Genomic DNA, 25673 nt, shown 5'->3' with positions numbered 1-25673 from the left:
AAAAAATTGGATTAATCCCTCCCCAAGATATTTGAACAGTTGTTAAGTAGGTAACTGAACAAGATTTAATGACAATTTGAGTCAAAACAGGCAAAAATATTTTATAAAATGTTATTTTTGGCCTGTGAGACTTCTTTTGTAGACTCAGCAAATCTGGACCTTTTTCTTAATAGTCACTCTGTTAGTAACCAAGTTTCTAAAGATAGAATTTAAAATGTGTTTTATGTTATGTGCAAAAAATTAAATTCCATGTAGTTTTTATGTATAAAGCACCAAAAGATACACCTGTTATTTATTCCTATCGCTTAGGTGCCCTTTTTATGAGTGTCAAGTGGCTTAAACAAACAAAAAGGAATCACTCCTTTCAAAATGGTGCCGTACAAGAACTGAATGTGACTGAAAAAATAAAACCCTAAAAGAACAGCAAGAATGCCGAGAAAACTACAGCTCGAGTCACTGGGAGCAAAATATAAATGAATGAGGGGTGGCTAAAGATTTTTGCATATTACTGTAAATGAAATGCTGAAATACTTTAAATGATATAAAGACCGGTTCGTTACTATTCCTACTCCTTAATAAAGAAACACTTTAAAATGATAAATGCTCACATAAAATAGTTATTACTAATATTTTTAGCGTTTATTATAAAAATCTTAACATTAGCATAAGTTAGCAAACAGGGAGAAGCTCCCCCGGAAGTCGTTCTTCTTCGTGGTAGGAGGAGGCTGTTGCTTAGTGCCACGTTGATGGAGACCAGTGGGGACGTGGAAATCTGTCTCGAGTCCGCAGCCGGGACCCGGTAGCCTCTTCTTCTGTTTCTACAGCTGTAAATCCCTGAGCAGAATCGAAAGGGGAACCTGTACGGGCGGAGACAGTTAGTGTTTGCCTACTCTTTTTTTAATGTGTGCGTTCATGTGAAAAGAAGAGAAGAAGAGAAGGTAAGCTGCTTTAGTGAAGTAATAAGATCTGTGTGCGGGTTTGTGTGAGTGTGTAACTGTTTCTTCTCTCATATGTCCCTGCAGGTAGCTAGCAGGCTTCTAAACACAATATCTCATTGCAGCTGCATTAGTCCAAGCTGAACCATGTCGTAGTAAACATGTACAAGAAGTGACAATAAATTTACGCGCATTTCTCGTATTATTCGAGGCTCATAAACGACACGGCTGTGTGGCTTTTAATTGGTCCACCAGCTGTTAGCTTGCTGCTAGCAAGGACTTTTATTTTGTAATTTTAACCAAACGACTGCAAAACTTCTTTTAAAGCTAAATGTAGCATTTCTGATGTCCTTTCCCGACACAGCCCCGAGCTACACAAAGCGTGTGATAATTAGTGCCAGTCAGAGCAGGCCTTTGTTACTCTGTAACTAGTGTATTTATTACAGCAGCAAGATGAATGGGAAAGCGTGTGTAAAACTGTAACTACTTGTTTATTAAGCGGTCCGCTCCCCTCGATGTAAAAGAGACAGATTCACACTTTTGAAAGTCGTTATTAATATGGTATTAAAATTCTTTGATATTGTTAGCACACCTAACGGAAAATAATCCATAGCAGTCCTGCAATAAATGCAACTCCATGAAGATGTTGTGTTGTGGTTGAACTGATAGAAAAGTCAACACATAAAAAGTTATCAATATTGATTTTTGTTTCCACAGCAGATTTCTGCTTATATATCCAGCCTGTCACAAGTGTCTAATGAACACTTAACAGTGTTTACAATGTGGTAAACGATGCTATAACTCAAATAAACAATTCAGTAAGATTCAGCTGGAACCTCTAAAGCTGGAACCTCTAAAGTGATCATACCTTGGGGAAACGCTAAGAAAAAACTGCACATGTTAACCTTTATAAAGCTACCATTAAAAAGCATTGTATTTAGCCACTTCATTTGAAACTGATCGTTTAAGCTCTTTTTTATTGTCATAGAAACGAAACTACATGAAAGGATTCAATATCTGGTTATTCTGAACGCTAAAGTGAGATAAAAGTGTCATAAATAAATTGTAATAATCACTGCACAGTCGTTCAAACTATGCCCTTATTTCTCAAGGATGAAACTTAAAGTGATCAACCGCACAGCCATCCAGAGCTGGAGTCCTGCACAGCACCACCCCATCTACCTGGCAACAGGTATGAGCATGCAGAGAGCATCAGTACAGGCGTGCATCTGCTGCCGTCTGTCACTTTGACATGAAATTACATCATTTATGTCAGTTACTTCAGCCATTTTCACAGCCTCTTTAAGTGGAAAATGACATGTTTAGTGTTGTATATTTAGGGCTGCAAGCATGTGGGACATTTAATCATGTGAAGACGATGCAGGCTTCAGAATTCTCTATGAAGTTGTCCTTATTATGAAAATAGCAGGAGGCCAGGGCAAATATTTGTAAAAGTGGGTGCTATCAGTGAACTTTTAACCCATATTCACTAAATAAGAATGAATGATAAATCAACTCCGCACCTCTGGAGACAGAGTTGTTATGGTGTGACTGTACAAACTGTAGTTGGTGTTAATGAATAGAGTATTTTATCTGTAATTTACACTTAATGTGATGCTACCACATTTTCTGTTGTCAGGACTGTAAGGCACATGAACTAATACAGTCTCTCACCATCCATTTCCATAGTCTTTAAAATGCTCCGCAGCTCTCGTCAGGTTTTTTTTGAATGTACACCAACAGAAAATGTTCTGTCCCATTTCAGCTGGGTTTTCTTCTGTTTCAATTTTAGCCATCATACTGTTGTTTAATCCCTGTTTTACATATTTGACATGATATAGTAAATGTATTAGATAGTAATTGATCATATGAGCTATTCTTATTAGTAAAATACACTTTTAAAAGAATTTATTTAACTTATTTTTGCAGAAATAGCTGGAAGGTTTTTTTTCCTCAAATAATGAGCAGTACCATGCAGATATGTAATATCACAGTTTAAGAATGGATGGATACTAGAAAGGCAAAATTTGCCAAATAAATGATGCTGCACATCCCCAAGAATCAGTTGTATGAGGGATAAAATGCTCTGGACTGATGATATAAATAGAGCATTTATCTTAACAGCTTGTTTTGTTTCCTTGTTTGCATATTATTTTTCACACTTGATGATGTTTCAGATCATCAAACAGGTTTTAATATTAGATAAAGATAACTCAAGTAAATACAAAATGCAGTTTTTAAATGATACAAAAACATTATCCAAACCTACCTGGCCCTTATCAACCGGGTTATGCAGCAGGACAATTTTCGAAAACATACCACAAAGTCCACTTCTGAAAGTCTGATTCAGATGGCAAGGAATCGGCTTGTTTAGTGACCTTAAGTACACAGTGAGATTAGGAACGCCTCAATCGCTACAAATAAATCTGGTAAAAGCCAGCACGTCTCTGGTAAACCACTTAGTATTAGTGTTACAGTTAGGCTGAATTTTATCTACATGCTGAACAAGCATAGTTTCTGTTACCTTTCACATCTAATTTCTTACATACATTTTGACTTTAGAATCCATTTGTTAGAATATTCCCCTACAGATGAAAATGAACGGTCGAAAAATAAACAAGAAAACAAAAAAATAAAAAACAAGTGAAAAGCTAACTTGCTTACCTAAGCATGGGTTCTCAGAAAGCTATGAGACACAGGAATGGAGATTTCCTCACTACTGCAAAAAACCTTTCTACATAGTATAAGAGTTTGAAAAAACAAGACAACTGCACTTAAAGTTTTGTGAAGATGTTTCATCTCTCATCCAACAGGCTTGTTCAGTTCTGTGCTTTGTGAGTTCATTATTAGGGAAGTAAAAAGAGGAAGAATGCTAAATGATCACAATAACAATCCCCTTCACAAATATTGAGTGATAGTGGATATATTCATCCAGTGGTGCAGCTATTGTTGAAGATCAGAAAGCAGTGACAAATATCCATAACAATTTTTAATAAAAAATGGGACTTAAAGGCTTTATTGTTTTTATTTTTATGTGATATTCTTCTAATTTCAATGTAGGACAAGAAAAAATGCAGATTTTTACAGCAAACCAAAGATTGTAAATTGTTTGGATTATGCGTTGGAAAAATGGCTTAATCTATAAACATAGCTGCATATAGAGTTTCTGTTGCTTTATTAATTGTTGATGTTTGATACCTGTATTCCTGCAGGAACATCAGCTCAGCAGCTGGATGCCTCCTTCAGTACCAATGCCTCCTTGGAGTTTTTTGAGCTGGATTTGGCTGAGCCATCTCTGGATATGAAATCATGTGGCAGCCTCTCCTCCAGTCACAGGTAGAATAAAGAACTCTCCACAGTAATATTACTGATTTTCTATTTTTCGTCCTGCTGTTAATCAGGGCTTCTTCTTCTTCTTCCTCCTCACAGATACCACAAGTTGGCGTGGGGTCCATATGGTATGGACTCCCAGGGTCATCCCTCTGGTGTTCTCATCGCAGGTGGGGAGAATGGCAATGTTATCCTGTACGACACTGCAAAGATAATGAGCGGAGAGAGCGACGCCATCATCGTTGAGAGCGACAAGCATACAGGGCCAGTGAGAGCTCTGGATGTCAACCCTTTCCAAGTATGGTGCTTTTCACCTTGTGCAAAGAATTTCAGCTTGAAGCTGGGTTTAAACTCAAGGCAGTGACTCATTTGGTGTTTTGTGTCCTTTTTTCCTGCAGACAAACCTTGTTGCATCAGGTGGAAATGAGTCTGAAATCTATATCTGGGACATGAATAACTTTGGCTCTCCAATGACACCAGGACCTAAAACACAAGTATGAAGAATTTTAGCCCTTTTAGTCTAGAACTTACTCAGCTTGACTCGGCTCAGCTGAACTTGGTTTTTAGGGTTTTTTGATAGGTGGTAGTATCTCTTACTACCGGTAAGTGCTTTTTTAGCACCTACTCGGCCGGGGTCTGAAGCGATCTGAATCAGTCCGAAAGTGTAACGTCAACAGATTGCACGCCACTGATTGGCCAGTCAGGGGCATCACTCGATGAGTCATAAGAATGACTCCTTCACAACAATCAAAACTGCCATTTTTTAAAACCTTCTAACAAGGGAAATGGCTACACAAAAACCAACACCGTGGTGCTCAGTTGTTTTAGAAAACAACCAAAACTGAGTTGAGCCGAGTAAGTATTAGTGGAAAAGGGCCATTACATAACAACAAAATAAATATCTACTAATGGCATTTTCCATTTTCACCCAGTTGCATTTTTAACCAATGTCGGTCTTCTAATGATCAAATATGACTAAAATGTTTTCCTTTTCAGAACTTTTAACTCTTTAAATGTCAGTTTGTTTACAACATGCCATGGTTAATTTTCACTATACTAAATGTGAGGCTGAACATTTTGGGAGAATTACTACAGTTAGTGATAAATCCATAACTAGAATCAGCATTAATTTGGATGCTTTTTTGTTGTAAGGACTACACAGTACCTTTCCACTGTCATTTGTACATTTCGTATACTTAAATGTACCATTTAGTGCTTTTTTGGTATTACTCTGCTATTATATCATCATCTTTCAAATATTTTAAGTGTCAGTTTTATGTTGGGCACAGTTTTTCTCAATTCATGTATCTAATTAACATTTGTATATGACACTAATGAATGAACAGTCCATATGAATGGTTTATGTTTTTCTCTTAAAGCCAATGGAAGACATCAGCTGTGTGGCTTGGAACAAACAGGTCCAACACATCTTGGCCTCAGCCAGCCCGGGGGGTCGAGCTTCAGTGTGGGACCTCCGCAAAAATGACCTCATTATCAAAGTTAGCGACCACAGCAACAGAGTACGTTGTCAGAGAAACCCTCAACATGCTGCATTTTCTCCCAGTCCTTTGGCTCTGTCTACTCAACTTAAACAGTCTAAGATCACTGTTGCGTGTTTCTTTCCAGATGCATTGTTCTGGCTTGGCTTGGAACCCAGAGGTGGCCACTCAGCTGGTCTTGGCTTCGGAGGACGACAGGATGCCCGTCATCCAGATGTGGGACTTACGATTTGCTACCTCTCCTCTCAAGATTCTAGAGCATCACTCAAGGTAAGCACTGATAAATCAGTCTAAATCTAATCTGTTTTATACTTTTTCTTACTGATAACAAGTCTCCCTAAAGACCAAAGCAGACTAAATGTATCTTTATAACAAGCTTTATCTGCGTATCCAGAGCCCGATATATCATATTCCTTTGATCCATAAGCTAATATAATTCTAAGATATAGCAAACACTTGAGCCCACTTACTCTTTCTTGCTGCTGGAATACTCAATGTAGCATCATTGTTAAACTGCTGCCGACTAGTCCATAAAATACAGTTTCCTCCTGTCTGAGCTATGTTTGCGAAAACCTGCAGTGCTCAGCTGTACCATTAGAACCATTAGACCTTTAAATAGTGTTGATAATGTGGAATAAAAGATTGTAACTGTGCTCTTTTTCATCTGACGGTTCATTTGACAGGGGTATCCTGGCCATTGCCTGGAGCTTAGCAGATCCTGAGCTGCTTCTGAGCTGTGGGAAGGATAGCAGGATTTTGTGCTGGAATCCAAACACAGCAGAGGTGAAAATTCTGTGTGTGTGTGTGTATGTTTGTGAACTGACAGTTATCATTTCATGATTGCCACTGAGGTTGGAAAGTCATTTTCTTGAATCCTCAGGTTCTGTACGAGTTGCCCACCAGCAGCCAGTGGTGTTTTGACATCCAGTGGTGTCCCAGAAACCCCGCTGTGTTGTCAGCCGCGGGCTTCGACGGACACATCGACATCTACTCCATCATGGGAGGGAGCAGCCAGGCACAGAGCCAGAGGCACGCTGACCAGGTAAGATTAAGTCTCCTGAAATAAAAGTATTGTTTGGGTTTTTTTTGGCATTTCGCCTTTATTGGATAGCAGTAGTGAAGATATCTCCAAAAGTTGATTCTGTTCATCTGGACGTAGCGTTTTCAGTGGGAGAAACGTTTCGTCACTCATCCAAGTGACTTCTTTAGTCTCAGCTGACTGCAGGTTTCCCCAATCTTATAAACAGTACATTTGCATAATGACTGAAACCAGCCCACTGAAAGGACAGTGGGCTGGGAGTGAATAGTGAAGATAGACAGGGAAGCGGAGAGGGAGGGAGAGTGGGGAAGACACGCAGCAAAAGGCTGCAAGTCAGACTCAAAAGCTCCCAGACTGAGCTAAACCGACGACTGTTAAAGTATTGTTTTAAAAACAACATTTAAACATTTAAAACAACTATAAGAGTAGCATCATTTATATTAGACTTACAGTTGGGTCCCTGAATATTTGGAAAATGACACAGTTTTTTATAGCAGCTTTGCCTTTGTACACCACCAGGGGGATTTTAAATAGTCCAGAGCAAACTTTCAGTTTAATGTCAGCTTGAAATTAACCACACTTATCCTTTCTCTCTTTTTTCAGAGCTGTGAATTATTTATTTTTGTTCATATTAATTTGTCTACCTCGACTCTGTGTGTTTCTTACAGATTAGCAACTCGTTTGGGAACATGGATCCATTTGGGACAGGGCAAACATTGCCTCCCCTGCAGCTGCCTCAGACTCCAGCTACTCCAGCTGCAGTCAACCCCCTGAAGAAGCCACCCAAGTGGATTCGCCGACCTGTGGGAGCCTCGTTTGCAGTGAGTTCTGTTTCTTTAAGCTTTGATCAAAAGTACGGTGAGACTGCTTTTCTTTTTTTAAGCACACTTGAAATCTTTTTTGATTTGTTTCCTTTTAGTTTGGTGGGAAGCTGATATCTTTGGAGAATACAAAACCAAACCCCCAGCAGCCTCAGCAGCCCACTTCTCACGTTGTGCACATGAGCCAGGTTGTTACAGAAACAGCTTTTCTGAAGCGCTCCGACCAGCTGCAGGCCACTCTGAGTTCAGGTAACTTCGTGGACTTCTGCCAGGAAAAGATCGACGTGGCTGAAAATGAGTTTGGAAAAACTGTTTGGTCTTTCCTTAAGGTATGAGGAAGCATTAAAAAACACAATTTTTAATCAATAATGTTTTTGCTGAAATTTGTGTGGATAATGCTAATGTGGATGTTATGTGTTTTAAGGTTAATTTTGAAAGTGACATCCGTAGCAAGTACCTGGAACTTCTGGGGTACAACAAAGAGGAGCTGGCTTTAAAGGTGCGACATGTTATCTGTTCATCTGCATGTGAAATATGATGCTACGCATGTTTTTCAGTTGAACTTGTGATTAATTTATCCATTTGTTGTCAGATTTCAGCAGCACTAGAGGAGCAGTCTGCCAATCCCCTGAAGGTAAGCTTGTCAAAGCAGCTAATCTTATATTGTGAATTTTAAAGGAGTATCTCAGCATTAAATCTCTTTATGGGGTATCAGAGATAAAGGATGCCACTCTGATGTGTGTCCTTTAAAAGTGAATAAAGATGAATGTGACAGTCAATACTTAGTGTGATCACCTTTATCCTTTAACATAGCCTGAAGTTTGTTAGCAAGCTTTCTTGTCATTTCTTTAACTGCTCTTAGTAGTTTTTTTCTGTTCTTAGTTAAGATGATCCCACACTCCGCCAATAATGTTGAGATCTAGGTTCTAGGAATGCCAAACAACACTGATGCTGATAGTGTTTTTCTATCCAGGTTTGCTTTTACTGCACTGGCAGTGTGTTTGGGATCATTGTTATGGTGAAAAATAAAGCTGGTGCAAATCAGATGCTTTCCAGGTGGTATTGCATTGTGAATCAGAATCTGATAGTACTTTTCTGTGTTCATAATTCCATCAGTTTTGACAAAATCCCCAGCACCACTCAGTGAAATGCAGGTCTAAACCATAACATATCCTCCTCCATGTTTTACAAAGGGCTGTAGACACTCTCTCCTAACCTCCTCTGTATAAATTGATAATGATGTGAGCCAAAGATTTTAAATTCAGTTCTTGTGTAATTTGGCATACCTCAGCCTTTTCTCCCTGTTTCCCCGCCTTTCTGATGAAGCTTTGTCAAACAGTAGACGGATTAACTGAAGGGCCAGATGTGTCTCTCAGGACCTGTATCAGGTCTTTGCTGGATTTATTTCTAATTCTTATTAGTTTTTTTAGATCTTCTTCTTTTGTCCTCCACTCTTCAGTTTCCTCAGTCTTTTAAAGGATACACTACACACAACCTGTGTAAAAAATACTGTTTTATTCTTGTCAAACTGTAATATCTTTGACATTTTTCATAGATTTAACTTAAATATGAAATGGGAACAAATGATATGTTTTTGTGATGGGCTGCTAGTAACAAAGTGCATATGCATGTAGACAACACCCTGAATGAAAAGGAAGCAAAAAGTTTTTCTGGTACAAGGACTGATAATGTGTGAAAAAGCAGCCAATGTCCAAAGACATAGAGAAGCCGGGAGAAGTACTTCTCAAGGCCACTCATTGGAGAGCCAATGAGAGACTTTTGCACAGTACTGCATGCACAGGAAAGTAGTGGGAAACACACTAACTAGTCAGCTAGCATCCTCCTTCAGATATTTTTATGTCTGTGCTTTCTGAGCTGTGCTTTCTGAGCAGTCCAGGTTTGAAGTTTTCCTTTGGTGTAAAATTGCTGGAAAAGGACTATTGGCTTGCCACATCAGATTTTCTTATTTAAACAAGCGTCATGGAGATTTGTAATTTTTAAGTCTCTCCTGAGACTCAGCCTATTCATTTATGTCCTCTGTAATGGACATTTGTTTTTGGTCTATATCTTTTGACTTAAGTCCCAGTGTGCTTGAAATAGGACATCCTGGCCTTTACAATTATATCTCATCTGTTTGCTCCAAATAGGCAGGAAATCACCAAAAAGTTAAACTGAAAGATATTTTTTCCCCTCAATCCTCACAAACAAAAGCAACTCAAAAAAGTCGAACCCTAATCCAACAAGAACTCCTGCTTTTTCAACTTTGGAATGAAACCTTTCCAGGCTTTTCCTAGTAGCAAGAAAGAAATATGGATATCAAAACATTATTGACATGATTCTGGCTCATCTGACATTTCATTCTGTGGGTAAAGCAGCAAAATTATATCTCAATCGGTGAAGTTAATAACAATTTGTAAAAAAATCATTAAACATAATGTTTGCAGTCTAATGATGAATAGTAGCAGTTTTATACTGGAAAATGTATCACTAAACCGCTGTTCAGGTTTCCAGACAAGGACTACACACACAGTGTCACCACTTTCATAGCAGGAAGACTTAGCAGCTCAATAATGTAACATTTCCTTCAGGTTTTGTTGGACTCCAAAAACTGAACTGAAAGACCGTATCCCATCACGCTCACATTTATCAGGTGCACACAAATGCAACACTACATGCAACATTAAACATAATGAAAAGCTGCTACAAGGGTCAGCCTGCCTCTTTAAAAGGATGTAGCTGTTACCTTCTAAAAAACTTCCTATGGTCTTGAAATGTTTGTCTTTCCATTCCAAGACCATTTCTTAAATGAGCAAAGTTTTACATTGATCTAAACTTTTTATTTGCTCCTCACGTGTATTTTCACGACACTGCTATGCTATGCAGTCCATATTTCACCCCACATTGGTCTCCATTCAACTCAGCCTGTTCTGATCTGTTCGCATTTGTTCACTGACAGAAGAATAAAAAAGTCTGACTGATTGCTGCTGGCAGTAATTACAGCTTGTCAAAGCCTCAGTTCACGGCGGAAAAGATGTTTGTCTCTGTCTTATGTTTTGCAATATGGGAAGTGTTGTAAGCAACAAAGTCGTGTTTCAATGCTATAAACTCAACTTCGCTTTTTGACATTACTCAGAGGAAGCTCGACATTTGAAAGTCACAATCACAGCAAAAAAGTGGAAATTCTTGAGTCTGCAGTGCCGCACACTTTAGGAAAGCACTCTGTCACACGCGCTTGTATGCACTGCTCACTTTCTGTATAAATGTATTGCAGTGTTTATGCATCTGCTTCCACCAGTGACCTCAAATAGGAGCTTTACTCCAGTGCTAAATCTAGTGATTTTGCTTTTGTCTTCATTCTCTGACATATGGAAAATAATATTGGTCTGACTTAGGTTCTGATCCCAGTTTGAAATTCACATTTCCCTAAATGTTGATTTAAATCCACTTTTTTTTTTTTTTTTTAGCTGAAACCAATTAAATAATATATGCCTGACCTGACTGCCCCAGTAAGCTGAATCCATACTGTTTCTGGTGATGCACACATCCCAGCCTCAGCCTGATGTGGCAGATCATATTATGCAGTTGACTCTGAATCCATCTCCGCCTCTTCTGTTCAGGTGGATGTGCCCGCTCCAGCCACGCTGCAGCCATTAGCAGACCTCAGCTTCATGCCGCCTGCTGACACTCCAGAGGCAGCATTTGACATGATTGCTGCTGTAAACCTTCAGCCTGCAGCCATGCTTGATCTCAATTCCACTCCTGAAGCAGAGGATGAGGATACAGCAGCACCAGCGGCAGATCCAGAAGATGCTCTTCGCAGTGAGCCATATGCAAATTTGGATCAGGTTCTCCCAGAGTTGGAGGTGGATGAGAATGAGAATGAGGAGGAAGAGGAGCAAGAGATCCCCTTAGATCAGGTACACCTTTGTTTCCCCATTAAAAAGAGCTGAGCAGCAAAGTTACAGGAGTGCAAATTTTTTAGCTGTTTTCAGTAATGAACTTCAGATAATTTGAGGAGAATCAATACAGCATTATTTCCACAGCTGTCCATGAATTAGTAATAAAATGTGATTAAGATAATACATTGTTTAAATTTATAATAGAGAAAACTCAATGAACAAAAAATACTCCAAAATCATTTTGGCTGTAATGTGGAGCTGTCACCAAATATTAAAACAACCTATTGGAAACTGATTGAACACTACGGAAAGCTGAAAACACCTGTCTGGGTGTGCATATTTTTTTTATAATTAATGAACCATGTAATCTGATTACTAACACTGTTTGACTCTTCATGCAGGAATAGATGGATTCTGGGTTGGTTTTAGGCATGCTCAAGGGGTTAGTCCAAACTGAAATATCTCAGAAAAAACTATGAATTGTTATAAAGTTTGGTACGTATACCCTTGTTGCTATGGCAACATTTACTTGATTGAAATAGCAAAAATTTGGCACAGGTATCCACTGTGCCAGGAAGGTGGAGGGCTCACTAAAGTTATCATGAGACTGGCAGTTGTTGTTTTAAATGAAATATCTCAGCATCTTTGGGGTGGCCTGTCATGAAGTTGTTGATCCCATGACTTTGCATAATCTTACATTTCTGAAATTTACAAAACTAAGGACATTTCAGTGAGTCTCAGCTGCACTTTATAATGCTAGTGAGCAAGTGTTGGCATGGTAACCTGCTAAATTATGATTATGAAACTGTACTGTTACTAAGTTTAGCCTCAGGGCCTTTCATTATGTTAGAAAATCTTTAGTATCCTGGAACACTTGAAGGCTGGAGAAAAGATTGAAGCATCATTACATGTTTCTGTTGTTACAGGAGATGACAGCATCAGTTGATGAGGAGCCCATTCCTGCTGAGACATTAGCCCCTATTGAGGTCCGAGCTCCAGCTCCAACACCAGCAGGAGGGGTCAATCTCAGCATTAGTCAAGGTAACAGCACTATCAGTGTTTCAACACATTAACTCAGTAATTTGTTGTTTGCCCTGGGATTTTAACCATCATCAAATTGTAACGGGTATGGATATGTGGCAGGATAAATCCAAAGGTGTGTATAGCAAGGCACCAGAGAGTTGAAAAAGAAATCCACTAGGAGGTGGATTTAAGTGGAAACTTATACTCTTCTGACTCATTATTGCTAGTATTTTCTTCAGTATTAAATGAATCTAGTTAGAGATGTCTGAACTTTTAACAGCTAAGTCTGCTGCTTTTGAGGATTTACTTTTCTTTCAGTAGAGGAAGAAAAAGCAGCTCTTTATAAAAGAAAAGCTCAGACATACATTTAAAGCAGACAGCTGTTATATGATTATAAATTGGTTGAAGGTCTCACACCAGTAAAGACAGAAGCCATTCGAGGAGGGCTTTGTTTGTTGGACATGAAGATGTCACACTTATGAAGCTCACACCTGCCACTGGGTTTTTTCCTAAACATAATGGGGTTTTTTATTTCTTGCCAGATGTGGATGGGCTCATCACACAAGCTCTGCTGACTGGAGACTTTGAGGGAGCTGTGGAGCTTTGTCTCCATGACAACCGATTGGCGGACAGCATCATATTGGCCATTGCTGGAGGGCCAGAACTTTTAGAAAAAACCCAGAAGAAGTATTTTACAAAATCACACAGCAAGATAACCAAGGTGACAACTGGGGGAAACTTCCTTGAGTGTTTTTTGATTAAGAACGTGTTACTGGTGTTGTAATTGTGTATTTGTCCTGCAGCTGATCAATGCAGTGGTAATGAAAGACTGGCACGACATCCTGAAGACGTGTGACCTTCAGAACTGGAAGGAGGCTCTGGCAGCCGTCATGACCTACGCTCAGCCTGAGGAGTTCTCTTCCCTCTGCGGTTAGTTCACATGTATTTTGTTGTTGGATATCAGGGGGTCGATCACCTTTTTTAAGGTGAAGACTTACTGTTTGAATTTAGTATTTAGATTTTCTTCTCTATCCAGGCATTTTGTAAATTCTATATAAATAAATCTATTTTCTTTACTTACATTCAGTCCATCCTGATTTTCAATTTTTTAAGACCTTCTCGGGGACAGACTGGAGGCATCAGAAGATGCTAACCTACAATCCCAAGCCTGTTTGTGCTACATCTGTGCTGGCAATGTGGAGAAACTTGTCTCTTGCTGGACCAGAGTGCAGAACGGACACTTTCCTCTCTCACTGCAGGTATAGAAGCTCTGCTGCTCATGTTTTGTTTTTTAAATGTGTAGTGGCACATGTTTAGCTGCTTTGTAGGTGGCAGAAACAAGCTTATTAATGCTTTTCCTTTGATTGAACAAATTTGTCTTTTATCTTTCAGTTTTGTTTCTTCCAGGAATATGTCTGGCTTTTTAGCTGCTAAACACTCCTCTATGTTCACTAGCTCTCTCCAGCTGTGTCTTTCTACTCTTTGTTGATTAGCAGGAATTAAACAGTGGCTTATTAGAGCTTTTACAGTGGGAATGAACCAAAACAATCCTATTTTGAGCTTAGGACAGTCACTACCTTTCATTTCGTCATTTTGCGTTATATTATGAACAAAAATATTCATTTTACTTTAAATCTGTGTTAACCAATATTTTTTGTATTAGTAATGGCTCAAGTGATAAGTCATTGCAAAGAAATTCTGAGGAAAATCTTCACCTAACCCTGCAGTGTCCCTGCATTTCCATTCCAGGACAAAACTATATGCTACCATTCCAGCACCAAAGAGCACACAGACACAAGTAGCAACTGGCTGGTGAAGACTGTGAAGTGTTTAGCAGCTAAAGAGACAGTTTTCTGGAGACAAAAATAGAAAGCACGTCCTAAACATGAAGCCAAATTAAAGTAGATAAAGTTGCTGGTTAAGTAAACAGGGAGCTTGTGGATTATGAACTGTTTATAGTTGGCAATAAGCCAATATTTCTCGAAGTGACCATTGACATATTTAATTAATGACGTTGTCGTGCTCATATATTGTGCCTCTGTGCCTCAGGACCTGGTGGAGAAAGTGGTGGTGCTGCGGCGTGCAGTAGAGCAGACCCAGCGCTCTGGCCCCGCTGCTATCGGCATCCTGCTAGCTGAGAAGATGAGCCAGTATGCCAACCTGCTGGCCTCCCAGGGCAGTTTGGCCACTGCCATCACCTATCTGCCTGACAACAGCAACCAGGTATGTACACAGCTGCTGTTTGTTGCACCTGCTCTCTGAAAAGTGTGTGTGTGTGTTTTTTTAATATTTTAATATTTGGGAGTATTTGTCCTTAATGAGATATAAATTTCCATGAATACACTCGGCCTAATCATCCCTGCTGTTTTTCATTGTTACTGGTTATAAGTTTGTTTTCATGACCATGAACAGAGTCTATGGTATTAATTAAAAGCATCAGTTTAAACGAAGCATCACTGAACTGGACTGCTCCACCATTTTAGTGCTGTTCTTACTTAGGATTACATGTCTGTCTGTGCAGTGCACCTGTACAGGTTGAAATGCTGCTTGCTCACCAAGCTTGTTAGTGTTGCTGTTAACAGGACTCTAACAGTTTTACATTAATAAAGTTCTTCTCCATGCAAACATCCAGACATTTAAATGACAGTAAATGACCTTTTTCACGTTCAACAATAGAAATTTAGATTTTTATATAGTCAGTTTATATATTTTTTTTGTCAGTTCTTATATTAAGACATCTGAGGGATTCAATGTGTTGTTAAACCTCTTTACATTGACAGGTTTGGTTCATTTAAGGTTAAAGGGGGCTCTATGAGACCCACAATGTGAAATGAGTTTGACATCACAGGTTTGGACCATCAGACCCCAGACAGACATGGTCAAATAGAGGGACTTAAGCGAAAAACCTTACTAAGCTCATTTCTTTTTTACTTAAATAACAAATGGAGTTATTTAATTTGTCTGTGTGCAAAGCAATAAAAATGTATAATGTTTTTCAGTCTGTTTAGTTTCATAATTCTTAATCTAACCGCATGGGGCGATCGTGGCTCAAGAGTTGGGAGTTCGCCTTGTAATCGGAAGGTTGCCAGTTCGAGCCCCAGCTTGGACAGTCTCGGTCGTTGTGTCCTTGGATGAGACACTTCACCTGTTGCCTACTGGTGGTGGTCAGAGGGCCCAGGGTGGCTGTGGCTACAACGTAGCTTGCCATCACCAGTGTGTGAATGGGTGAATGACTGGATATGTAAAGCGCTTTGGGGTCCTTAGGGACTAGTAAAGCGCTATATAAATACAGGCCATCTTTTTTTTTTTCTTAAATAATAACAGAGGTACCAAACATACAAACAGTAAAAACCATTTTATTCCAGTATTTTTTTGATGGCATGCACACTTTTTATTGTGCTCAGTTATTGGAAACTACAGAAGGAAAAAAAAATGAAGTGATCAGTTGAGAAGTATTGCTGTTACTGGTGTTTTTTGAAATCATTTATTATCATTTAATATGCAATGTAGCTTTCCTGATCAAGAATGACAGGCTCTAACCAGGTCTTTTGCTCCATTCAGGTTGCCATTCAGCAGCTTCGTGACCGTCTCACTCGGGCTCTTGGGCAGCAGGGGTCGGCTCCTGGAGCTTCAGTGCAAACCCAGAGAGCTCCATCTCAGCTGCCTGCCCCTCGGGCTCAGCTTCGGCATCCTTACACCCAGGTCCATCCCACCATGGTGCCTCAGCCCACCCCAGCAGCACCAGTCCCCATGCCTACATCCGCCTCCGCCCCAGCACAGCCACAGTATTACCAGCCAGTATGTTCCGCAGAGCTGCCACTACATCTCATAACAGTGTTTACACACAGATCTGATTTTCTTGGTTCTTATCTCTCTATCATTTACTCTGATTTGCATTTGTTATGATTTTATTGACAAATTTTTTATACAAATGTATAAACTACCCAAGAATAAGATTCTGAAATCCAGCATAAACATACACAGTCTTAACTACACTGTAATAAAAAATTGGATTTAAAAAAGAGATACTGCAAGTAAGTGATCGCCACATTTTCCCACATTAATGAAAACAGATGTATAACCATTTTCATACAATATAATACAATTTCATAGAATATAGTTAACATAGTTTCTTTTCTTGGGAGTTTTGTTTATTCAACAATGTCTGTCTTTAAATCTAGGAAATGAGAAGATCTCTCTCTCTTAGCCTTAATTTACAATTCCAGTTCATGTGTGTGGATTAATCTGTTCTTTGATGTGTTCATGTTGAATCTTGCTTTAAGTTTATATCAGACCTGAGGGCAGACTGGTCTATTTCCTGTTCTTCCTCTAAATTTGACATCTCCACACTTACTAACTACCTGACAAAGTGCTCATTTTAATTTCCTGATGTGTTGTAGTCATTTCATCATTTGCCAGTCCATTCTTGCCAGGGTTTAAATGACAAGCTGTGGGTACTTTTATCAGCATCTGGGCAATTTTGTTACTGTGTCTAAACTTTCTTTCAGGATGTTGTGTTCTTGTAATTTGAACCTTGGCTCGTATAAAGTCCTCTCTTATGTCCACCCGTCCAATGTTTGTGCATTGTGGCGTTGTTTGGTGTGTGCTCCCCTCCCATGCTGCGGCCATCATTGGTATGTGCCGTGTGTTTCTGTGTGCTTCAGATGAGGGCAGCCTCCACTGTCACCTCCTGGAGTAACCAAACTCCCACAGCCCTCCCCAATGTCCCTCCTCCTCTTCAAGTAGGCAGCGCCTCTGACCAGAAGGTATACTGAGCATTACTGCCCATTCAACCTTGACACACACTTCTTTTTGCAATTTAAAAAGCTTCACTGAGCAGGCCAAAGGTCCACATCCCAAACCTTCCCATGGCTTCCAACCCTCATTGCTAGCTACCATCACTGAACTTCCTGTTAGTACTTCCGTGGCTACAGTGCATTCAAAAGCTTCATTCAATCTGTTTCTGCTGCTGCCTCATAATTAATGTGAATCACTGCATGATTTATAGCTTACTCTTCATGGTTTAAAACAAAATGCATGCCCTTCTGCACAAATTAAGCTTCACTGAAGTGCGGTTATTGCATCACTTTTATCTGTGAAAGTTCTTTTAACATAAGACTATTCTGCCCTCTAGCAAAACTAAGCTTTATTATAATCACTACATAACTTGCTTTTGTAGAGCACAGTGTTGATTCTCAGTGGACAGAGGAGGAAGAGTTCAGATTTGTTGTCCCTGCTTTTTCAGGTGGAGCCTTCAAACCCGATGTACGGGATTCCAGCCTCAGGCACGGCTGCAGCTCCTCCAGTCTCCTCCCCTCCTGCCTACATGTATTCTCATCAGTACCAGCGTAAGTGTTTTCACTTCCAGAACTTAGCTGTCTATCATGAGGGGCATTGGCTTACGAAAAAAATAGATTTCATTTTAGTAGAACAACCTTGTCTTGCACATTAGGCCCAAATTTATCAATATGTATATATATATTTTTTTCTGTATTACTACATTAATACACACACATACCCTTGACAATACAATGCACAGTTTGTGCTTCATTTGGTGGTTTCAGTAAGAAACAGTTTACCAGCTTGCACATTTCAAACACATTTGATACAGTTTTATTCAAGTTTTTTTTTTTTTTGACCTAACAAACAGGAATATTCCTACAATATGATCCAGTTAGATGATCATGGGCTACGAAATTATATTTGTTGATAAAAGTTCATCAAATGGGCTCAATGTAATACCCGTTTTCAACTACAGATACTAGAAATCTAATTACTATTTATCTTTATAAGCCCCGAGTCATCTATCTGCAGTTCCGGCCTGCAGTGTAATCATCAGTGTACAGACAGTTATCTCTGGGTTACTGAAACCATGAGGAAAACTTCAAAACGTGATGATTATATAAAAGTTGCTTTTATTGTCTCCTTTCTGTGATTTCTGGCTACAGAAGCTATTATTCATTGATAATGCACACTGAGCTAATTTCATTGAACCAAATCAGACCAACATAATGAACACACAAGTTTGAGCTGTGCAGGTTTGATCATTTTTGGCATATTTTAAAGCTGCACTTACAAGAAAAAAAAACTGGTGTTGAAGCACTGTACTTGTGAACGAGGTTAGGTGGAGCATGCGCTCCTCCTTCAGGCTGCAGTGATGTATGGGGAAATGAATCAACAGTATCTAAATGTTGTATAAAGGAGACAGGATTCCACCAGTTAATCTATTTGTGTATTCTTTGAAACACTAACAAGTATTTTGCTGTTTAACGCTAATGTCGGATCTCTTCTGTGCTGTCATACTTAATCTTAGTTACTAACAGGAAGTGAGAATGTTCAGTTTGTATATCTCTTTGTCAAAACATTGAGTACTTCAGCATGCTCTGCACTGTAACCATCCTGTTGCATGGTGCACTTGGTTTAACATGCAACAGTTTTTTCACTAACAGAACATCCTCTGTGTGACTCCCAGCTTACCCCCAGGTCAACCAGTACCAGCATGGAGCTGGTGGCATGCCTCTCTTTCAGCCTCTTCAGTACTCCTCTGTTCCTCCTCATCCACCTCCTTCAGTAGAGCCATCCTCCCCTCCTCAGCCCCCTGGCTTTCTTTCTGAGTACACACAGCCCGTCCAGTCTCAGCCAATATCTTCAGTCTATCCTGGACAGCCTCCCATCAACCAGTGCCTGTCCTCCTCTCCTCCTTCCCAGCCTCTTTTCTTTCCTAGCTCTTCTTCCTACTCCACTCCTCCGTCCTCTGGAGTTTCTTTCCAGCATGGCGGGCCAGGATCTCCTGTGTCGTACATGCCTCCTCCACCGAGTGGAGTCTCAGGTACAAAGATAGACAACAAGCTGATCCCCGCCTCTCAGAGAACAGGTCTGCATGCCTCTAATCACCCTCACTGTCACTGTGCTCCTTACAAATTCTCTCAGCCTTTAAAACTAGTAGGATTCCAGTTTCCTTTGTTTACCTACACTAACAGTTAATATCATATCTAGTTACTAAATGAATTCATTTCATTAGTGTTAACCTGCAGTGCAGGTTATTACATCTTACCTGCTATAATGTGAATAATAACAGACTTTTTCTGGTCACTATTAAATTAAATCTTAATTATCAAAGCAATTTGCATTTAAATGGTGCACTGGTTATACAATAGTAAATATGTTTTCTGTTACTGTTTACAAAAAGGGAACATATTGGGTGTCTGAAGGTCATTTCTCACAATAAAAGCACTCAGAATGTATTATCCACATAGACAGTAACTTTAAACCCTAAATGGCAGATGTTTATGTTGTAAATGTAAATCTTACAATACTTACATGTCCCATACAATTATGGGTAGGTTTCATATTTAGCAATGATTTTCAATTTGCTTCTATTTACCTGTGTCATCTTAGTATATATGGCAGGAAGGTATGCACAAAAATCAATTAAATAGTACTACAATGGAAATTGAATATGCTTTCTGCATTAAGCTAATATTACGCCTATACTTATTCCGGTGACATAGCACAACCAGATGATATTTTATTCAGACAGCAGTTCAAGTGTGAATCAATAGTGTCCTGCTCTAAAAGACTGCAAAAAGCAACAATGTCACAGGTTTTCAGCAAGACAGTGATAATCGAGACTGTCCTTTTCTGATTTGTTGGGAGAATTCACCAACTATGAACACGTAAACAAACCAGACTACTTTTTTTCCCCATAGATAATAGTAATCATACAGTTTAAACTGTGTAAAAATCAGTGTTGTCCTATGGCTGAAAACATTTCCAACTGAAGCTGAGAGAAATGCTAAATGCTCAGATGACAGAGTTGTTATGGACACAGCCAGGTAATCATACTTTTTACAGTTTGCATGGCTCCACAGAGTATGAGAAAATCACGGGTATAATTGTGACCTGCTTACAATCACACGTGTAATAAAATCCATCTATTCTGGAAGAAATTTGCACAACATTTTTTTTGATACGATGCAATCATCTTTAACATTCACAATAATTAATGAAAACCACAGTGAATACTCACTCTTTTAAACATAACAGAATCTAATGATTATACAAATCAAAGTTTGGTTAACAGTGTGTTTTTGCACCTGTTTAGCATTTATAAGCAGTTTAATTCATGGTATGTAACACAAAATAATGTCACTTTTAAATGATAAAAGTTAAATTTTATTGAACAATGTCATAATAGGTGGCAGCTGTTTAAACATTTATAGAATGGCACCATAAAGCAGTGATAAGTGATTGTTTTCATTGCTGAAAAAAAGAATTAATGATAAATGCTGCGCATTAATAAAGAACTAAAAAAATGTTTATAGCTCCTTAGAGATATATCATAGTCTGTTATCAATAACCAATTAATGTGGTTATATTTTTTAAACTTCTTATAAATGCTAATAGGGGGACTTGTAATAAAAATTCAAAACATCAGACAGATTTGTTTTCCATTATAGGGCCTCAGAACGGCTGGAATGATCCTCCAGCCCTGACCCGAGCCCCTAAAAAGAAGGTAGGTTTCATTAATCAGAGTTTGAGTGACACATTTTAGAATTAAGACACATTTATATTACTCTGTTGCTGCTGTTCGACAGGCAGTTTGAGGAGGTAAATTGATTTATTTGTAGTTATTGAAATTGTTGGATGAGAAATGCCGTTTTGTGGTCTGTTTATACCTGATTCTGCCTAAATAATGTGAACATTTTGCCTGTCGTTGTTCCTCTGGACAAAGGTACCATTATCTGAAATATAGAGTGAAAATTGAAAAAACGCAATGCAAGCTGAAAACTGAGGCAGTTTTAGTTTTTATGGTAATATGAAACATTTTGAGGTAACTCAAGTTATGTATATATATATGTGTGTGTGTGTGTGTGTGTGTGTGTGTGTGTGTGTGTGTGTGTGTGTGTGTATATATATGTTTTAACACATAAAAGATCTTTGACAATTAGCTATTTTGAAGTATGTGCTATCATTGTATTGTTTGGCTCTATATTTTCTGTTAATACATAATAAGATTCATTATTTATTTTACCTATGACGACTGGCCTTGTATGGAGAATTATTGTTATGACAACAGACCCAGTACTGAAGTAAAGTCAGTAACAGAAAAGGAGTCTTTGTCAAAGAAATCATTTGAATGAAGCCAACACATTTCAAAAGAGGCAACTTTTCCTTTGAACTCCCTCTTTTCTGGCTTATGCCAAGCTTCTTTAGAGTTCATTATGGATAATAGTACAAACTGATGTTTTGGTGTGCTGAATTTGCTTTGTCCAAAACAAAATAAGACAGGCAGAGTTTTTATATCATTTAGGCAGCATTAGCTGCTGATGAACAAGCTCACACGTGCTGATCTGTATTTGCATTTACACAAGTAGAACAGTGAAAGTATGAAAATATGTCCGATGCTGTCAGTTCTAATTATAAAACTGCAACAACTGCAAAATAATTATACTTTAAACATGGCGTGGGTACAACATTTGGCTAGCTAACTACTAGAACAGTTTGAGAATTGAAGATGGATTTCTGGACAGTAAGGAATTCCACATCTGTAAAGTTTACATCTATGTCTGTGTTTAAGTTACAGACAGACAGCCATGACAGAGTTTAAACAAACTGTGCTTACTTCTATTCAGCAGGTTCCACAGAGCTACAACCCTCCTATCCCCATCACTGCTCCCATAATGACCCCGCTGGGCACTGACCCTCAGGCACAGCCAATGTCCTCTGGGGCTCCTTCGGCCATGATGCAGGGCCAACCCGGTGTCCAGGTCCCCTACTCAGGCATGCAGCAGCAGCAGCTCTCCCCTCCACCTATGAACCCTGCAATGCCAAAGACCAGCATGGAGGGTGCACCAGGAGCACCCACTGGAGATGTGATCCAAGTAAATAACTCTCAGGTTTAACTAAATGTTAAACCATAGATTGTATATGATATACTACAGATGGTTGTCTGGAGGAAATGATATATCTGTGTGTTTGTTTTTAATTGTCTAGCACTGCTGCTTCTTACCAGATTTTCATTGCCCCAATAGACATACCTTAGAATCAACTGTATTACATTATACATGCCCCAAAATGTATTTTGTAACGTATTCCGTCACGTTACTCAATGAGAGTAACGTATTCTGAATACTTTGGATTACTTAATATATTATCATGCTTTTTACAACTACATGAATGTACTATTGTTGTGTGAATTATTACTTTTACTGAAGGTTACTCGCCATACCAATAGCAACTAGATTTTTAAATCTTAATATAAAATGAGTAACAGTAGGGTGGACATTAGGTAAGGCTGCACTTTTTTCAGCGATCTTCCGCGCGTATATAAGACAGGTAAAGGGACCTCTGGCTAATACGTCGGGCTCCGTGTCGGGCTCGTAGCCGAAAACTAGCTTTACTTTCTTGTCTGGGTCAACTTTCTATACATATATTATATATTTACATGCTTCTATCTCCCGTTTCTGGTGGGTGACATCTCTTACTTTTCGACTCTTTTTCTCCCTCCTCGCGCTCACAGACACATAACGGGTATGGCAGTCCATTCTCCCTGCAGCATGGACTACACTGCCCATGAGGCTACATTCTTTAGGGCGATGCCTGTAACACTCTGCCTGTTGCCTTCATATTAAATCATTTTTGTGAATAAGTTTTTGAAATTTATTCTTTTAATGATGAATGATTCACATTTTTATATTTTTGGTAAATACTAGTTGACACGCCTCTTACTTTACCCTTCAGCCTCTGCAGTCCATCCCTGCTGAGAAGATCATGAAGAAACCCATACCTGACGAGCACCTCGTCCTAAAGACTACATTCGAGGGGCTGATCCAGAAATGCTTGGCTGTAGCTACTGACCCTGTGAGTCTATGTAATGAAATTAACAGTGCAGTTCAACAAAGTGAGCCCTTAGATGAGTAACTGAGTGTTCTTTGATCTTTTCACAGCAAACTAAGAGGAAGCTTGATGACGCGAACAAACGTTTGGAGGCACTCTATGACAAACTCAGAGAGCAGACAGTGAGTATCCAGCACACCACTGCAGAGGTCAACAGTGAATCTTGCCTTTAACAAGAGTGTGAAATGGTTGTTTGACCTGTAAAATGTAAAGAAAATAGTGAAAAATTTCTCACAGCCTAAAATCATTTTCTGTATTCAAATTTAGTCATCATAAGGTTAGTGTGATACTCCATGCACACATCTGCAAGTGCCTTGATATGCTGTGAATTTACAATGTGCACATTGTCTCTAAGCAGACTAGAAAGATAATGAGAACCACTTAGTGGTGAAAGTAAATTCTGATGTTTTGCCCAATAGTCAAAACATGAAGAAATTTGACCTCCGGAGTTTAAACAACTCAACAGATTTTCACATGAGAAGCTCCTTCTAAAAAGAGGTGTTTCATGTATAAAGAAATAAACATATTATAAAATGTAGTCTCAGTCAAAAATTCATGCCATCAACTGCCTTATAATGACTGTTTCCCAATTGGTGTTTTGCATTGATTTGCTACAGTTGGCCATTCTACTGATGTAACTCTGCTGTTCCTCTGTGCAGCTCTCCCCTGCCATTGTAGGAGGACTGCACAACATAGCCAGGAGCATAGAGTCCCGATCCTACACAGAGGGCCTCAACATCCACACCCACATAGTGAGCAACAGCAACTTCAGCGAGACTTCAGCGTTCATGCCTGTACTCAAGGTGGTGCTGACGCAAGCCAACAAACTCGGTATCTGATGAGGCTGAAAGTGCCAGCAGCTCATTTGAGTGCTGGACCACAGGTGGAGAGAGGCCGGACATGGGTCGATCTGAGTATTAAAAAAATAGTTTAACGGGAAGCTTGTTCAATGCAAGCAATGAAGAATTATGTATGAAAATACTGTTAAATTCTTCTTTGTGCCATTCACGTTTCTCAAACAGAAGCCATGCTGTCAGTTGCACTCAGTGGTGAAAGTAAATTCTGAGCCAGTTAAGGGGCTACCTATCGACTGGCTGACAAGCAGACACTAAGCATTTATTTTTAAATCAGTCAACAATTAATACACAAATGTGAAAGATATGAATCAGGAATAAAAAGTGGATAAAGCAAAATAAAGATAATGAATTTTAAGGGCATTCCTGTCTGTTGATAATCAGCGAATCGTGGCAGACTCCTGATGCATGCTGTTGGCTCAAAATTTATGCAGCTGTATCGGCCTGTTCATCTTTAAAGTCTTTGAACTTTTGTGCACTACACTAATGCATATATACCTTTAATTCATAAATATATCTAAATTTTTCTCAAAACTACAAAGTAACACTTTAGTTGTACATACAAATGCATCATTACTTGCATGCATTTTGCAGTTGACCTGCAAATAAGATTGCAGATATAATCACTCATTTTACCAGATAGAACATGAATTTGTTAAAAACATGGCATTATAGTGACAGTTAGGGTTAAAGCAATACTACGTGCCACATGTATTTGGAGTAAAATCAGTGCGTATCAAATGCTAGTTATTTTTAATGCATCTACTATGACTTTTGTTTAAACTTTAAACCCTTTTTTCTGCTTTCACTGACTCACTTTCACCACGAGTGTTACTACATACAACACATTGGACCAAGATACAGTAAGTGTGTGGGATATTTCAGTGCAGAGCAGTGTAATCCCAGGTGTTGAGGACATTGATGTTTTACTTCTTTTGTTTGTTTGTTTTTCAGTGTAATAATAAAGCTCAGCAGAGTGCAATGGACCTTTCAAAAACAGGCTGTGCTTTTATTGAGTTTTTAAGTATGCATGCGTAAACAAATGCTAGCAATCGCCTTCCCTGACATTGGAATTAATTATCTGCTAATTAATCAGACCTCAAACGAAACTGGAAGGAGACTTGTACTTGATTTTCATTCCAATTTTGATGAGGGCTGAAGTCTGAGTGGTCAAGCTCACGTTTATGTTGTTGATAAAACGAAAACAAGTCTTTGTTTTTGATTGACGACATGCAATATTTTCAATAAATAGTATTTATTTACAGTTTGCATTGTTTTTTATTTTGTTTGTGAAATGAAAGATCATTAGTGAAACGGCTGCAGAAATTCTGGTAATTTATATGTGTTTGTGTTTATAACACAATCAGAGTTTAA

General features: G+C 38.9%; 1 protein-coding gene across 8 annotated transcripts; it reads left to right on the top strand.

Moving 5' to 3' along the window:
* The first annotated feature begins 687 nt into the window (after positions 1-687).
* On the top strand, positions 688-25563 carry sec31a (SEC31 homolog A, COPII coat complex component). 8 transcript variants are annotated; one of them, XM_082539447.1, is made up of 28 exons: positions 688-938; positions 2048-2127; positions 4148-4271; positions 4365-4563; positions 4664-4759; positions 5645-5785; positions 5892-6034; positions 6448-6547; positions 6645-6806; positions 7472-7624; positions 7723-7953; positions 8049-8123; positions 8217-8258; positions 11242-11541; positions 12450-12564; positions 13089-13267; positions 13350-13476; positions 13660-13805; positions 14596-14769; positions 16108-16344; positions 17211-17312; positions 17792-17894; positions 19019-19375; positions 21006-21061; positions 22185-22430; positions 23290-23409; positions 23496-23567; positions 24105-25563. In XM_082539447.1, the coding sequence occupies exons 2-28, from the start codon at positions 2049-2051 to the stop codon at positions 24282-24284; spliced, it is 4059 nt and encodes a 1352-aa protein (XP_082395573.1). In that variant the 5' UTR covers positions 688-938; position 2048; the 3' UTR covers positions 24285-25563. The 8 variants fall into 8 exon arrangements, with proteins under 8 accessions (XP_082395573.1, XP_082395571.1, XP_082395570.1 ...); XM_082539445.1 differs by having other exon boundaries at positions 19019-19420; XM_082539444.1 differs by having other exon boundaries at positions 19019-19420; positions 22182-22430.
* The last annotated feature ends 110 nt before the right edge of the window (positions 25564-25673 follow it).

Source organism: Aulonocara stuartgranti (genome assembly GCF_965226115.1).
Source record: "Aulonocara stuartgranti genome assembly, chromosome: 7".
Classification (NCBI taxonomy): Eukaryota; Metazoa; Chordata; class Actinopteri; order Cichliformes; family Cichlidae; genus Aulonocara; species Aulonocara stuartgranti.
The sequence above is the reverse complement of the archived record's forward strand: the minus strand, read 5'-3'. Positions and strand labels throughout refer to the sequence as shown.